At 38.5% G+C, this 15,449-nt stretch overlaps 1 protein-coding gene across 5 annotated transcripts in view; it reads left to right on the forward strand.

The window, feature by feature from the left end:
- PCDH15 (protocadherin related 15) overlaps positions 1–15,449 on the forward strand; it is a 743,522-nt gene that overhangs the window by 614,758 nt on the left and 113,315 nt on the right. For all 5 annotated transcript variants that reach the window (XM_041729528.1, XM_041729523.1, XM_041729527.1 and 2 more), the window contains 2 exons: positions 3,456–3,565; positions 5,010–5,150. In XM_041729528.1, the coding sequence (XP_041585462.1) occupies positions 3,456–3,565; positions 5,010–5,150 (251 nt within the window). The remainder of the gene's footprint in view (positions 1–3,455; positions 3,566–5,009; positions 5,151–15,449) is intronic.

The raw sequence follows: 15,449 nt of genomic DNA on the forward strand, positions 1-15,449 counted from the left end.
TACTGCCTTGCAATAAATAGAAAAGAATTGAAATTTTGTAATCTAATGCTCATTATCATAGAGGTTCATTTAGTTCTAGCCAGGAGAAAATTGCATTTTTATAGTATGTTTTGATTCTGGTAGAAAGGAGTGTGTTGGAACAATTAACACAAAGGTTAATGAGAAGATGTTTTTTCTAGAAAGTGAAACTGTTTTAAACATTTACTAACAAATAGAATTTAAAGTGCTTTCAGTGGTATGCATTGGATTTAAATTCCTTTTAAAACTGTGCCAGTTACTTTTTTTCAGTATTGATCATTTCCATTCTAATTGTAGAAAAACGTGCATAAAGTGAAGTTTTTAAAGTTTGAGATAAATGGTGGCATTTTTCTAATGTTAAAGCTGAAGGTACATTGGCTGCAGACCTTCTATTTCTGTACATTATAAGGATCAAGAGACAAATTAATTATGAGAAGCATAAAAATTAGTTCTTGTGAGCAGTAACAAGATAAAGAAGTAAACAATTTAAGCACTGTTTGTTTTCACAAAAAGAAATTCAGTTTATGGAGGTGATCCCAGAATATGGCTAACATGTTTTCCTATATCAGAATTAACTTGTATGGAATATTGATCTGTCATAAGCTAACAATCCATTGCTCCTAACATTCAAGCCATGTATCAGTTCTCTCTTGCACAAAGTAATATTTTTACAGACTTAATGACTGAAAGCAACACATATATCATCTTGAAGTTTCTATAAGTCAGAAATGAGTTGCCTGCATTCTGAGTCATTGTTTCACTCAGGTTTGCATCACGGTGCTGGCCAGGGCTCCTGTCTCATCTGAGGCTTGACTGGAGACGGGTCTGCTTCCAAGCTCGTGTGGTTGAGGGTAGAACCCAGTTATGAGTGGGATGTTGGGCTGAGGGCCTCAGTTCCTTGCTGCCTGGTGGTCAGACATCACCATCAGTTTCTTGCCATATGGAGAATCCCGGAGGTCCCCTTCATTCAACCTAGCAAGGAGAGGGTTAGAGTCTGCTGGCGAGAAGGAACATGCAGGAATACAGTCGTATGTAGCAGCATCACTGAGGTGACATCCTGGGTTTCTGTGCTGTATTCTGTTGTTTACAAGGAAGCTGCAGTCTGGCTGTCATGCAAGAGGAGAGCAGTGCACGGGAGTCGGAGTATCAGGATTGGTCAATCACTGAGAAATGCGACAAACAGCAAATTGTCTTAATGTCTCCTCTATAATCTAAGATATTGCACAAAAATGTATCTATTCATCATCAAAGCCATCCATCAAAACCAACCATAGAGTCATTTTTGTGACCATCTTCCTCTTTGTGATAGACTACTATCTTTTCTGTTCAGGCTTACCTAAGGAGCCTGTATTCCACTAAGCTGACACCATGAGTGTGTAAATAAATTGGTCACAGGATATAATTGTCATCTCCAGTATCTTACTTTAGAAGTGTCTATCTAGGCAAACCCATCCTTTTCTAATCTAAACATATTCTTGTCAATTAGTGGGGATGTTTTGGGTGGGAAATGATAACAATCCTAGAAAAAGGAGAAAGAAAAGACATTTTGGTTCAGTATTTGAAATGCTGAACTTACCTAGCTTCAAATACAGCAGCATTGAGAATTGAGAATATTAATCAATGTATAGAGACCTATTTCCAACCTTTAGTTTTTTTTTTATTTGTGTTGGTAGCATGATCAGCAAGAACGTTCACATAGGGTAACATCAAGCAACAGTAAAATTCTTGGAAAAATATTTTTCTAGTACTTAAAATAAAATTTCTGGCTGAGGCTTTCATTGGTTTTCCATGAGACATGAACAGTGAGCAAAGAAGGTAAAGTACCCTCAGTGGCCAGAGATGGGTACTATGTCTATCCACACATTCTGGGGACTGGAACAGCCTTACTCAAACCATGTAGACTGGGGAGGGAGGAGGTGTGGTTATCCACGGTAACAAAAGAAGGCTGAAATGATGCAGGGAAACAAAATACATGCATGCATGCATACATAACTACTTTATCATTTTCATTAAAATTTGTATGTTTTAGTTCTTATTCTTTAACCAAAAAAATAGGTATTGAACATGCAATGAATATATGGACCACCATTAGGCACTAGAGCATCTGTACAATAGATCACTTTACATTTCAGTAACTTAGCCAAGCATATGGACTATGATGGCAAAGAACATAGCAATTTGGGTATGTTAATAAAGAGTTTTATTAGGGCACCTGGGTGGCTCAGTGGTTGAACATCTGCCTTTGGCTCAGGTTGTGATGCTAGAGTCCTGAGATCGAGTCCCATGTCAGGGTCTCCGCAGGGAACCTACTTCTCTCTATATGTCTCTGCCTCTCTCTCCGTGTCTCTCATGAATAAATAAATAAAATATCTAAAAAAATAAAGAAATAATAATAAAAAATAAAGAGTTGTATGTAATTAATTATCCAGATTGTATGTTTGTAGTTCAGGATTTGTTGTAAAAGGTTTCGGTGAAGGCACAATACAATTGCACTGTGTAATCCAGACTGGAAGAACTGAGGTTGGAGATACAAATGAGGAGCAATATTAGGAGAGTAAATATTAAAATAAAAAGCCATGTGGAGGAAATGATGGTAGAGTTTGTCTTATTAGCTTGAGGAAAGAGGTGGAAGTTTGCAGAAGTTGGATGCACTAGACAGATTGACTGGACTATTTACTAATTTTTTAAAATCTGTTGGATCTGGGTAATATAATAACTATATATTATAAAAGATAGATTATTGGCCTTAACTTACAATTAAAGTTATGATAGCCTCATTATAGTAACCAATACTGTAAAATAAGTGAAGATGTTGAGAATGAGACATGTTGTTGAAAATATAACTTGGAAATTAAGTAAATATCATAGGACTGAGGGCATAACATGGCTACAGGTAAGCAAAACCAGTGAATTCAAGAAAAAATGTGAGTGTTGTGATGCCATGTGTTCAGGTACTCTTCGTACAGCTAGAGCTTCACACTAGAGCCAGAATAAAGACTAGAAGGAGTCATTTGGAAACTATTGGTTAACTACGCTGATGGCAGCAACACAAGAGCAGCATTTCACTTTCAGCAAGTTGAGGAAGCAAAGTGTATCCTAATTCTACTGCTTTCAGTTCAGAAAGTAATTTAGAGAAACAGGTGGGAAGGAGTTTGTCTGATGTGTGGCAGATAATAAAATAGTATCTGAAATTAAATTATATCTCAGATTAAAAATAACGCAAGTGACAAGTCATTTGCAGCCAGGAGCATTTGCATAATTGTGAACACAGTTAGTTAGGGCTGGAGTCTTCTTGTGGCACTTCCTTAAAAACTTCAGAAAAGATATTATTCAAACAAGTGCATGCACACCTGAACTAGCATATCCTATTAAGTTCCAAGCTCTACCTCATGACAAATGAACTAGAAAAAAATGAATCCTCTTCTTTAAACTTGCAGACCCCCTCCGGTGAGTGAGCTTGCAACCAGAGGGACCATGGTGGGTGTGATTTCTGCAGCGGCCATCAACCAGAGCATTGTGTACTCCATCGTTGCAGGAAATGAAGAGGGTGAGTGGATATTCCACTGGTGTCTTCACCATAAACTAACACACTTGGATCTGGGATTCCTTTCACATTGAATTTTTATTTCCCTCATTTTTGCCAATAAAAACCTATCCAGCTTGAAAGCAATTGGTACCTTTGTGCTCAGTCTGATTTAAAAATGTGGTTATACTAACAAACAAGATCCCTACCCCATCCGACCCCACCTCCCCACCTCAAGGAAATACTAACTATCCAATTCTCGAAGCTTTCCTCTTGCCCTGATTTAGGGATATTTTAATGACATTTCTTCAAAATCAATGCATCATACTTTCAGCTTGTGGTCATAATTCTTGCCTACAGAGGTCTCTTCCCACAGTTCCGGACCATCCATGGCATACGGCACGTCCTACCTATGCTAACGCTACAGAGATTTTAGGATCATAAATAATTTTGAGTGCCCAAGGGCCACATGAATGATAAAACCCACCATACACTGTACAATATGGTTCCTCGAGTGCTCGACTTAGATACACAATTAACAGGTGTCAGTAAACATAATTTGAATTTTGCCCACCAACCACTATGCACTGAGAAGAGGGTGGTTTGCTGGCTTCTGGGAACAAGTTCAAGCTGCATTTCTCACCCATTCTTTTCCTCACCGTTATCCACATTGGTGATCCTTTGTTTTTCCCTTTTGATAAATTGGTTGGCCTGGAGCATCACAAGTGGTCAAGAAATAGTCAATATACATGTAATTAATACATGAATATTCAATATTTGATATTTAGGAAGGGAATGAGTGTAAAATAAATGCTATTAAGCAATTTGCAAGGAAATCATAAGGGCCCTTTTTAAGCATTCCAGTGACCAACCATTCCTAGAAATTGTTGCCCTAGCAAGTCCTCGACATCTTACTTTTTGTACTGTCTTTTTTTTTTTTTCTGAGTTTCACAAACTTTTAATGCCTTTCAGTATGTAAAGGGCCATCTGAATCTACTGTGGTGGATATAGTATGTGCTGCTTCCCAAACTTAATTGGCAGATGTTTTCCAGGAGAATCTCAACATAACTAGAAAATTAAGGTGGCGTTCACCTGAGGATACACTAAAGATAATTTGAAGAGTTGGAACATCATTTCCAAGAGCCAGCATCCTGTCACTGTCATGCATTAATTACTCCCGTTATAAGAAGTGTTTTTAGAATCATAATGCCTAGGCCTCTGGGTGGCCCAGTGGTTGAGCATCTGTCTTCCACTCAGCGCTTGATCCTAGGGTCCTGGGATCGAGTCCCACGTCGAGCTCCCCCCAAGGGAGCATGCTTCTTCCTCTGCCTGTGTCTCTGCCTCTCTCTCTATTTCTCTCATGAATAAATCAATAAATAAAATCTTTTAAAAAATCGCAATGCCTTTTAAAGAGAATTATTTCTTATAGCATGAAGGAAATGACCAAAAAACTGTATTTTTATTACAGATATGTTTGGAATTAACAACATCACGGGTGTCATCTATGTGAATGCCCCCCTGGACTATGAGACCAGGACCAGCTATGTACTTCGCGTCCAGGCTGATTCCCTAGAAGTGGTCCTCGCCAATCTTCGAGTTCCTTCGAAAAGTAAGTTATGTCACTTAAACATTTTGTGAGAAGTTTGTGGAACTTTCTGCTCATGTTCTAATGCAGTACGTATGTCTAGAAGTGATCAGTAGAGAACATGGGGAGATCATGAGTCCTCGGAGCTGACTGTGTGTCTATTTTAGCAGCTGATAGAGAATCTTGCTGGGAGCGATTTCATACTCCTGAAATATCAAGGCAATAGCACAGCATCTTCAAACTTGGTTTATAATATTGTTAGAGCAAACTCTATTCTTAATCCCACCGGAAGGCTCTGGTGAGTTCTCTGGAATGGATATTGTGTGGCCTCTTGTACCTAAGGATTTTCTTAGCACAGAGAACAATGCCTCTTAAAAGAGCGACTAGCATTTACTGTAATTTATATGTGGCATTATTTAATTCACATCCATTTCTAGGAGGTGAAAATTATTATTCCCATTTTACAAAGACAAGATAAGAAAAGGTTAAGTGATTTTTTTTTAAATGACACTGTGGGTAAATGAAAACCCAGAGGTTTAAGCTGGCATCTTTTGACTCCAAAATCTTTCTCCAACATCTGTGTCGTATAGTTTACTGACACACGAGAACAAGAAAAGCCAATTTGTGAAGGGAGCCAGCAGAGATCCTGGGAGATATTACTGATAATGAGATAACTGCAGTTCTTTTCCATCCATTGAGGCAATACCCCTCTGCACTTCAGGCAGTTCATCTTTTTATAATCACACCAACTCTTTTAGAATCTAGAAGACCTGAGAAGACCAAATTTAATTTAACTATTAGTGGAACGGAGCCTCAGAGAGAGCGTGAGGTGGGAAACAGGCTGGGACCCAGTTTCCTTCACCCCCCGGGCCCTTCCTGGACATCCTATGCCAGCACCCTATCCACTGGAATTTTAGAAGGGGAGGAGGGGAAATGAAGAGCTTGTGAGAACCCAGGTGAGGGTGCAGGTGTGTAGCTAGAGCAAAAGATCCCAGGTGGGGGTGGAAAGGAAAGCAAGGTGGATGGAATATGCAAAAGGTACCCTAGAATTTTCTCTACCAATGCAGTAATTGATGATCCTAAAAGTAATCACTCCTTTATATTTATTTCACTTACTGATTTATATCACCTACTGACCTGGCATAGAAGGCTACACAGTTGCTTAGAAAGGCACACCAGGTCATTTATGAAAAAAAAAAATCAGATTATACACAGTATGTCTTTGGAATTAAGGGAATTCAGTCGTCTTCAATGATTATTCATCACTTGCACAATTAAATCGTTTCAAAACTTAGCAGGCCCATTTCTTGAGTTCTTAAAATCTTTAAACTGCGGGCAATTATATTTTAACAAACTATAGAGGGAGCTTCACATTGTCAATTGAATTGACTAAACCAGGAGTCAAAAGGTGAAAGTAGTTCTAAATTGTATAATGCAAACTACCGTATTGCAACTGAGGGAAACGTGGGAGCTATTTCAAAACTGTATTTGTCATCTTTCTTTAAAAGAAAAAAAAGTTAGATTTAGAAAGAAAAATCTGCTCAATATTTAGGTCATAGAACTTAGCATTTTTCAGGAAGTAGCTCCAATTTCTAGGAATAAAGACATGGTGCTGACTCCTGGGTGAATATGAGGTAACTAGTTCTCATTTTTTGAATGGAAATCTAATCTAAGGCTAATAATGCAAGGTTAGCTGGTAAACCCGTGTATACTTGCGTGTGCCTAAGTGTGCATGGGGAGCTGAGGCCAGCTAGCAGATTTGTGAAGTGGCCTCTTAGACATGCATGAGGTCTAGAAGCTAAACGTTAGTTTGTTTAATCCCTGATGCTTTTACTATTGTTATTCACCTTTCATGACTAACCTCTGCCTCTTGAGTCCGAAATACAAACTCATGTATTTAAAACATAGTTTCATTTATAAATGACTGTTAATGACCTTTACTCAATCCCTCGTTCATTAGCTATGCAAAAATACAATCATTATGTAAATTAGGTTAATTAATTGGTTGTCTAAAGGTTTAGCCCTGCTTTAGAATTAGCTACACCATGGTCTTTGGCTCTGCCATATGTCACATGAACAGCGGCAATAAACAAAAGAGGCGATTCATTGAAGAAGTATTTTATTATGATCTCTTTGCCAACAATTTGTTAATGAAATCATTTTCAAAGTGAGTTTTTAAATTATGCTGTAACTGGATTTAACATTTAAAAGCAATTTAATAATTAAAACGGAACAATTTCAGAACTCATTTTTGAAACCAGCGATCTTTAGAACATTCTACTCTTTTAGTATGGAGGTTTCAAATGTACGTGAAATTCCAGAGAATAATATAAGGAACCTCCAAGTGTCAACTACCCAACTTCACCATTATCAAGTCCTGGGAAGGGCTCTCAACTGCTCCTTCCCTTATTATTTTGAAGCACATCAGAAACACGATATTTCATCTGCAAATATCTCAATATGTATTTATTAAAGATGAGGGCTCAAGACTTCATTATTACTCCCCACAAGTTAATAAAAATCCTTCAATATCATTGAGTGTCCAGTCAATATTACATTAAAAATTTATTCCCATCAGAATCCTGATAAAGTCTATATATTGCAATTGGTTGAAAAGTATTTCAAGTGTTCTTTTAAATTATAGGCTTCTCTCTCACCACAACTTTTAATTTCCTTTAATGTTTGTTTGTTTGAGAAGCGAGATTTCTGAAGCCTGGGTTTCAATGAGCATGCCTCCAAGAGGACACGTCATACATATATTTCTCTATCTCCTTTATTTTCTGTAAAATGGTAATTAGAGCCCGAGGCTTGGTGTGTGTGTATGTGTGTTTTTTAAACAAATAAATTGTAGGTGATATTTAGTGCTTTCTCAGCAAGGCACACCAGTCCCTATGACTCTACCTTACCTTTCTGCTGGCCGTAACCCCTGGTAGTCATGTCCTAGCTATTGATTCCGTCCTTCCATTTCTTCTGTATCTTTACCCAAATATTTTCATAAGGAGAAACATTTCCACATCAAATATGTGACTACCCTGAAGTTCTCCTCCTATAGGAAAGACAGGAAAAAACAAAAGTTTGATTCTTCCCTTTTATTTTCTGGTTTTCAAAGTAAAGCATTGATTCACTATCAGCCTCCAAATGCGACCACTGAGATCACAACTCGTTTTGGTTTTATGGGCCATTTGGTCTCTGTGGAACTACTCAGTCCCGTGGTAGCTGAGAAGGGAGAGACAATATGCAAACAAAACAGCAGGTTGTTCAACAACGAAGCAATGGGTATGGCTGTGCTCCAACAAAATTCTACTCACTGCAACAATCTGTGGGCCAGAGTTTGACTTTATTCTCTAATTTTTACTTTACACAGTGTGCTTGGCACCTCCCCTACCGTTTGTGTATGTCCTACTGTGAGCAATACTACTGTTTCATCTACTTCCTTTTCCCACACATCCCATTTGAAGAAATACCATTCTCTTCCTGTTAATATCAATAAGATAATGTCATCTAGTTGTCTACAGTTTGTCCTCTAGTAGACTCCACACAGTAGGCTTACAAGAACAGCATTTCCTATATTTTTGTGCATTAATGACAGTTTATCTGTGTACCAGAACATTGAACATAAATTTGGCAAGATATAAAAGCTTTGGGATTTCTGGGTGGCTCAGTCGGTTAAGTGTCCAACTCTTGGTTTCAGCTCAGGCCATGATCCCTGGGTCATGGGGATGGAGCCCAGAGTCTGGCTCTATGCACAGTAGGGAACCTGCTCCTCCCTCTCCTTCTGCCCCTTCCCCTGACTCGTGCTCTCAATCTCTCTCTTTCTCTCTCTCTTTCAAATACATAAATAAAATCTTCCAAAAAAAAAAAAAAAAGCCTTGACTCATATTTTCTCTTTACTTATCTTAAATATCTTGCTCTGTTTTTTTTTTTCTCCCATAAAGTATCACTGTCTAGAAGGAAAATGACAAACTCATTTTCTTTTCCTATGGGTGTGGGTTTTATTTCTGAATTTCCACAAAATTTACTCTTTTTTTCTTTAAAGTTCAGTAGTTGTATTGTAATGTGTCTCCATTTTGGCTATTGTGAGTCATTTCTGCCCATTTACAGAATATATGTATTCAACTTCTTGTTTCAGAAAAAATTTCCTGAATTCTAAATTTTGTATTTTTTTGTTTTGTTAAGTTGTTTTTCATCATTGGACACTCCTACTACACAAGTAATGAGTCATTTCCCATCTATTGTATCCCTTTCTATCTCATTATCTATATCATTCTTTTTTTTTAAATTTTTATTTATGATAGTCACAGAGAGAGAGAGAGAGAGGCAGAGACACAGGCAGAGGGAGAAGCAGGCTCCATGCACCGGGAGCCCGACGTGGGATTCGATCCCGGGTCTCCAGGATCGCGCCCTGGGCCAAAGGCAGGCACCAAACCACTGCGCCACCCAGGGATCCCTATCTATATCATTCTTTATTGCATTTAGATTTTTAGATGTTTAATTTATGAGTTTTTCTAAATTCTGATATGTTTTTCTTTCACAGCTTCTCTTTATAAACTAGTTTGTTTCGACATACTAAGATACGGTTTGCATATTTCTTTTTCAAATACCTTTATTTTTTAAGAGCTGTTGTTTTGATCACCGTTTTGTTTTTGTTTTTGTTTTTGTTTATCTTGTGGGCTTTGACCACCTTTTCTATTTATCATGCTTCAGTGAAATTAGTTTTTCCAAAGTCTTAAAAAAAGGAAGGTGGGCTGAGACAGCATTTCTAGCTCTAGAATATGTTTTCAGTTATTTTTACAAAGTAATGAAATATTATCCTACTTTAAGAAATCTGCTTGCTTTTTTCTGCACTCCCACTTTCATTGTAGAACCTCTGCCTCTCTCCCTCTCTCTCTCCTCTTGTGCCTTTCCTACTCAGGTTATATTCTGCTAGTTTCTCCTCTCTCTTTAGTGTGGAGTTTTGCCTATTACTTTCAGATTATCTGAGTCATTTTTCCACTTAATGTGTGTTGGCAACTTTGAGACTTGCTGGCTCTCGGGGCAACAATAATGTTCAGCCTTTCCTCAACGTCCCTAAAAACAGTCGCTGTTCTCATACTTGCTAATAATACAGAGATCTTGTTTCCATCCGTTGTTTTCTCCAGGTGCTCGTACTCTGTGATTTGGAGGTTAGCTTGTTGCCACATTTACTTAGAGATATTATCTGTGGATTTTTGGGTTGATGGCTAGGATATTATCCTAATTACATAAATGTGATAGTGAAGAGATCTAGAAGCAAGAGACTCCCACAAAAATAACTGTACATGTTAACGATTTAGTTCTATAGCCACTGATTAAAGAGAGACTCCTGGGTCAGAGACTAAGGGTCTCCTTACTCACAAGGAAAGTATTAGCAGGTGTATCAGCGTGGCACTCAGCATGCAACAGGGTCCCTGAGCTCCACACCTCACAGCAGGTGTAGGGCCAGGGAAGATGTGCCCTGAGTGGATTGCACCACAGTGGGGGCAGGGGACACAGAGCTCAGAGACTCCGCCACATTTATAGCAAGCATTGGCCATCTTTCTAGAAAGTGAGATCAGGGAAATTGCTGGACTGCATGATGCATTCCTGCAAAACATTTTCTCACTTTTCAGAACTGCTGCTGCATAAATAGTTCTGTGTCCCTGGTAAGAGAAAAAGGTCCAAGCAGTGCAATTTTGACACACTCAGCAAGACACTTGGGGGTGCAAGACTCATGGTATACTGCCCCTAATACTTGGCCATTCAAATCCTTGACTATCTGTAGGACGTCCTATCTGTAGGACGATTCAGGAAGATTCGAATATTAATTTCACCTTAATCATCTTCAATTCTCTAAATACACATTTTAACCCAAGGATATTAGAAATAATTGTTGAATCAGTGGAATTGTTTCACAGTTGATGAAATTTAGAGAACAAGAGCTCTGTAACCCTCTCAGGTTTTCATACGGTGTTAGCTCTTACCAGGTTTAGGATTAAGTTTTCATTCATGTGCTTTAGGTTTCTCATATAGGGCTTCTGAATGTATTTTGCCTTTCTTAACTGCTTTTATCTTTAAACTCCATTAATCATATTGGGCAATTATACTAAACATATGACCAAAAGAATGAACAAATGATGAATAAAATCATCCAAATTAATGGAAGGCATTTTTAAAGAGTAAATTTTCCATAGGGTGGAAAAATAAACATGAAGAGAATGGGTCTCCCTACCTAGTTCATGAGCTTACTGCTAAAATAAAAGTAGGTGGAAAAAATGTATCTCAACAAGATAAAAATGTGATGGAATGATAGATTCCTCTCTTTCTTTTCCCCCCTTCCTTTCTATTCAATAAGCTCTAAACTTAGCATATCACTGACTAGTCCAGGACTTACAGAGATTTGTTTTCCTTTCAGCGCTAGGCCATTCCACGGCCTTGACATTGATTCTTAACATTTATAATATGCCAGGTATTGTAATAGGATTTTAGGATATAAAGATAATGAGATGAAGCTGCTACTTTCGGGATCCCTTTGTTCAATGCCAGACAGACATGTTCGCAGCTGGTGACAATGAAACACTCCTCTGTCACGGGGTGTAGTGTCTGCTGGTGACACAGTGACGTGTTCACAGAAGAGCAGGCAGCTGACATCTCAATGATTGGAGAAGTCTTCTCAAACACATAGACCTGTAAGCCATACCCAGAAGCATGAGCAGAAGAGCTTTGAAAGGACAATTCCAAATACTACAAGTGAACATATGTTATTTTTTTAATAATAAATTTATTTTTTATTGGTGTTCAATTTGCCAACATACAGAATAACACCCAGTGCTCATTCCGTCAAGTGACCCCCTCATTGACCGTCACCCATTCACCCCCACCCTCTGCCCTCCTCCCCTTCAACCACCCTTAGTTCGTTTCCCAGAGTTAGGAGTCTTCCATGTTCTGTCTCCCTTTCTGATAGTTAAAAAGGATGAGAAAACCAGTGTTAAATTGGAAATTGAGAAAAAGCACCAAGATATGATAGACCTAAAATAACAAAGAGATGTGCAAGAAATAGGCAGAGGTTGTCAAAGGTATTTAAGGTAAAACCTACAGGTGGGCAGTTCACCATTCTATGAACTCTGACTCCCAAGGAGAATAAAAAATAATAAAAATAAAAATAAAAATAAAAATCAAGTGAATGGAGGTTTTGAAATGATCTTATCTGAGGTATTCCTTTGGGAGGAAAAGGTTGCAAAATGGTGTTTGCATTCTGTTCCACCAACATCCATCCTCAGAAAAGAGCGTAAACTGTTCTATCTCAGGTGTCATGTTAAGACCGAGTAGACTGGGGTGGCTGTGTCTCGCGGTTGGGGGTCACAGAGCATTCATGTCCAGGAGCTGCTGGAGGGATCTGGGGTGCTGACAAGCAGTTCCTGGGGCTGGAGCACTGAGGAACCACGGCCACATCAGGCCCAGCCTGCATCAGAGGGCCAGTGAATGCCACCCAAGGTCTAGGTTTGGGACACAGGTGAATGCCAGCCTTTGTGGATGTGCAGTAGGAGCACCTGCATGAGGGAGAAAAGCAAAAATTATAGCTGGAGAGGGGCCAGCCTTTCTACTAAGGGAATGAGATAAAAGTAGGTGAAACAGCCACCCCAACTACAGTTGTGGCCCAGAGCATAGTCCTGTCCAAAGGGTGTCGGGCCACTTCCCAACAGTGATCTGTCCATCAGAACTTCCCTTCCTCCCTTACCTGCGTTTCCTCCTCAGCCTCAGGGGCCAGAGGATGGCAGCCTGTGTGTGGAAAACAGCTGCTGGATCCAGAGAGAAGCTTGATTGATCAAGAAAAAAGGAGCTTCTTTATAACCTCCTCCCCCCAGGCAGCAGGCTTCTCAGGAATACACCTAGATGGGAAGGAAGAGCAGTTTTTACCTTAAAATTAAATTGGAAGTACTAAAAATTTTAAAAAAAATAAATGAAAATAAAATAAATTGGAAATACTGATTAATATATTGAACATTTTTAACTTAACCATGATTATAGTACTTTCTGTTAATCATTTTTTTTTAATATCATGGTAACTTGAGCATTTATTCAGCAGCAGGAAAAAAAGCCTCAAATCAACAGGGTAAAAGGAAGAGTAGAAAAGATAATGTAAAAAAAATTAAAAATTAAAAAACAAGAAAAGATAATGTAGACTTTTATCCTTGTGTTCCTAGGGCCACATTAAGCACACCATGTGAGCATAGCTGGAGAGCAGAATGTAGTTAAAACACTTTTGATGAATCTAAGCTACTTGAGGGTAGGTATTTCTGTCTGGTTTGGGGATTGATGTCTCCCAGTAACTAAAAGGCATAGCACAACCGTGTACTCAGTGGAGATTTATCCAGGAAATGAGCACATCTGCAAACGAAGGCCAGTTGGTGAAGGGACCTCACTAGGTGGTGAACAGCACCCATCATGCAGCATATGTGCCACCCAGAGGCCCTACATCGTAACAAACCTGCTCCCTTTCCATTGCCAGGATTCAGGGAGGCATTAGATGAGATGGGGCCAGCACAAGGCTTCAATCCTGGGAGTGGGCCTGGAGCTCCCCTGGGGCGCCATGTTGTAGGCCTTCTGGAAAGTTCTGGAGGGTGATTTCTCAGTCCACATGACAAACTCTCTCATCCTCCAGGTTCCCAGGTTTTATTCCCTTCTCCAACCCTTTCTGTCAGGTATCCGTATTTTCCTGCTTGGCACTCACATTGATCAAATAAGTGTGTCTTGATTTTGTGAGCGAAGGCATTAATGTCTTTCATGTTACTTCCAAATCAAGAGTCCTGTTTTATGCCTGTCATTATTCTCTGTTCTCCCCAGACCACTTCAGTGTCTCCTAGGTTTTCAGCATGGAAAAGCATGATTCCCAGAGAGACCGCAAGGGCCCTGAGTCCAGGAGAACTTGCACAGAAACATATATCAATATTTCTGCCACAAAGTCATCACCATTTTTTCTATCTTGATATAGAGCAAAAGCAATAATACGCACCTTTATAGCTAGCTCATAGCTGTATGGTTTGATTTATGGAATTCCACATTTAAAATGTGCAATGCAATTTTTCTTTTATGGTAAAATTATAATTATCTTTAAATGCAGGAAAAAACAGCTTTTTATAAATAGATTATGGTGATTTGATTTAATAACTAGCCTTTCAATCAAGAATAAATGACAGGACAATTAAGATAAACCTTAAACCAGTGATAAAACAACTCAAACGCTATTGATTTCATTTTATAGTTTGCTGTAGGGTACAAGCTTGTAATACAATTCATTTCCTTGGCTTTTCGGGTTCCAAACAGAAGGTCTGTGACAAGTAACTCTAATGACTCTTTATCCGTGATTGAGTGACTTAAAGGCGTTCCTCATATAAGGTGGGTGACAACATTGCAGCATCTCACACATTTCGTTTTTTTTCAGTCCTAAAATCCCAGATATGGTCAAGGTCTTATATTTGTTCTATGAAAATATAACCATGCTTTAGAAACTACATCCATACTTTATTATTTTAAAACTTGGAGACTATTTTCTGAAAGTTAATACCGTCATATCCTCTATTGTCTTTTTGTCTCTAACCTTCTAGGCATCTTATATAAATACACAGTTGAAACAATTACATTTTTAATGAAACAAAAATTTATCTGTCCGAGAAAACAATTGAATTGTGCAAAATAGCTTTGCTTGGAAATGTGATTTAAAAGTGTTTATGGAATTTTATTAATCCATTTCAGAAACCAAGTGTGTCAAGGCAATGTTCTTCCATTGACCCCAAAAGTGATGTGTTGAACCAATGACAAAGATCGGTGATCAATACTTCTAAACGAGAGCACAGATTATGATACATATTTCTTCACATGTATTAGGAAGAAAAAAATCAGATTCCATGAAGAAAACATTTTTTAAAAAGATTTTATTTATTTCTTTGAGAAAGAGAGAGAGCAGGAGCATAGGAAGAGGAAGAGGGAGACTCTCTGCTGAACAGGGAGCCCAATGTGGGGTTCGATCCCAGGACCCTGAGATTGTGACCTGAGTTGAAGGCAGACACTTTACTGACTGAGCCACCTGGACACCCCCATAAAGAAAACATATTGTATCATTTCCATGGTCAATTAAAACTAAAATATTTAAGAGTCTAGGAATGCATAAAATTGTTCTCTTTATCTTATACCTAAGATTAAGCCCCAGGGCCTAAAGACAGGCGATTTAATTTCCTTATTATTGAAAACTTGTTTAATTAATAGTTGATAATCTAATTCTTTCTTTGCCTTCTCAGGCAGAATTTAAACTGAGATTCAGATGGAACCCAT

The sequence above is a fragment of the Vulpes lagopus genome, chromosome 14 (genome assembly GCF_018345385.1).
Source record: "Vulpes lagopus strain Blue_001 chromosome 14, ASM1834538v1, whole genome shotgun sequence".
In the NCBI taxonomy this organism is placed as follows: domain Eukaryota; kingdom Metazoa; phylum Chordata; class Mammalia; order Carnivora; family Canidae; genus Vulpes; species Vulpes lagopus.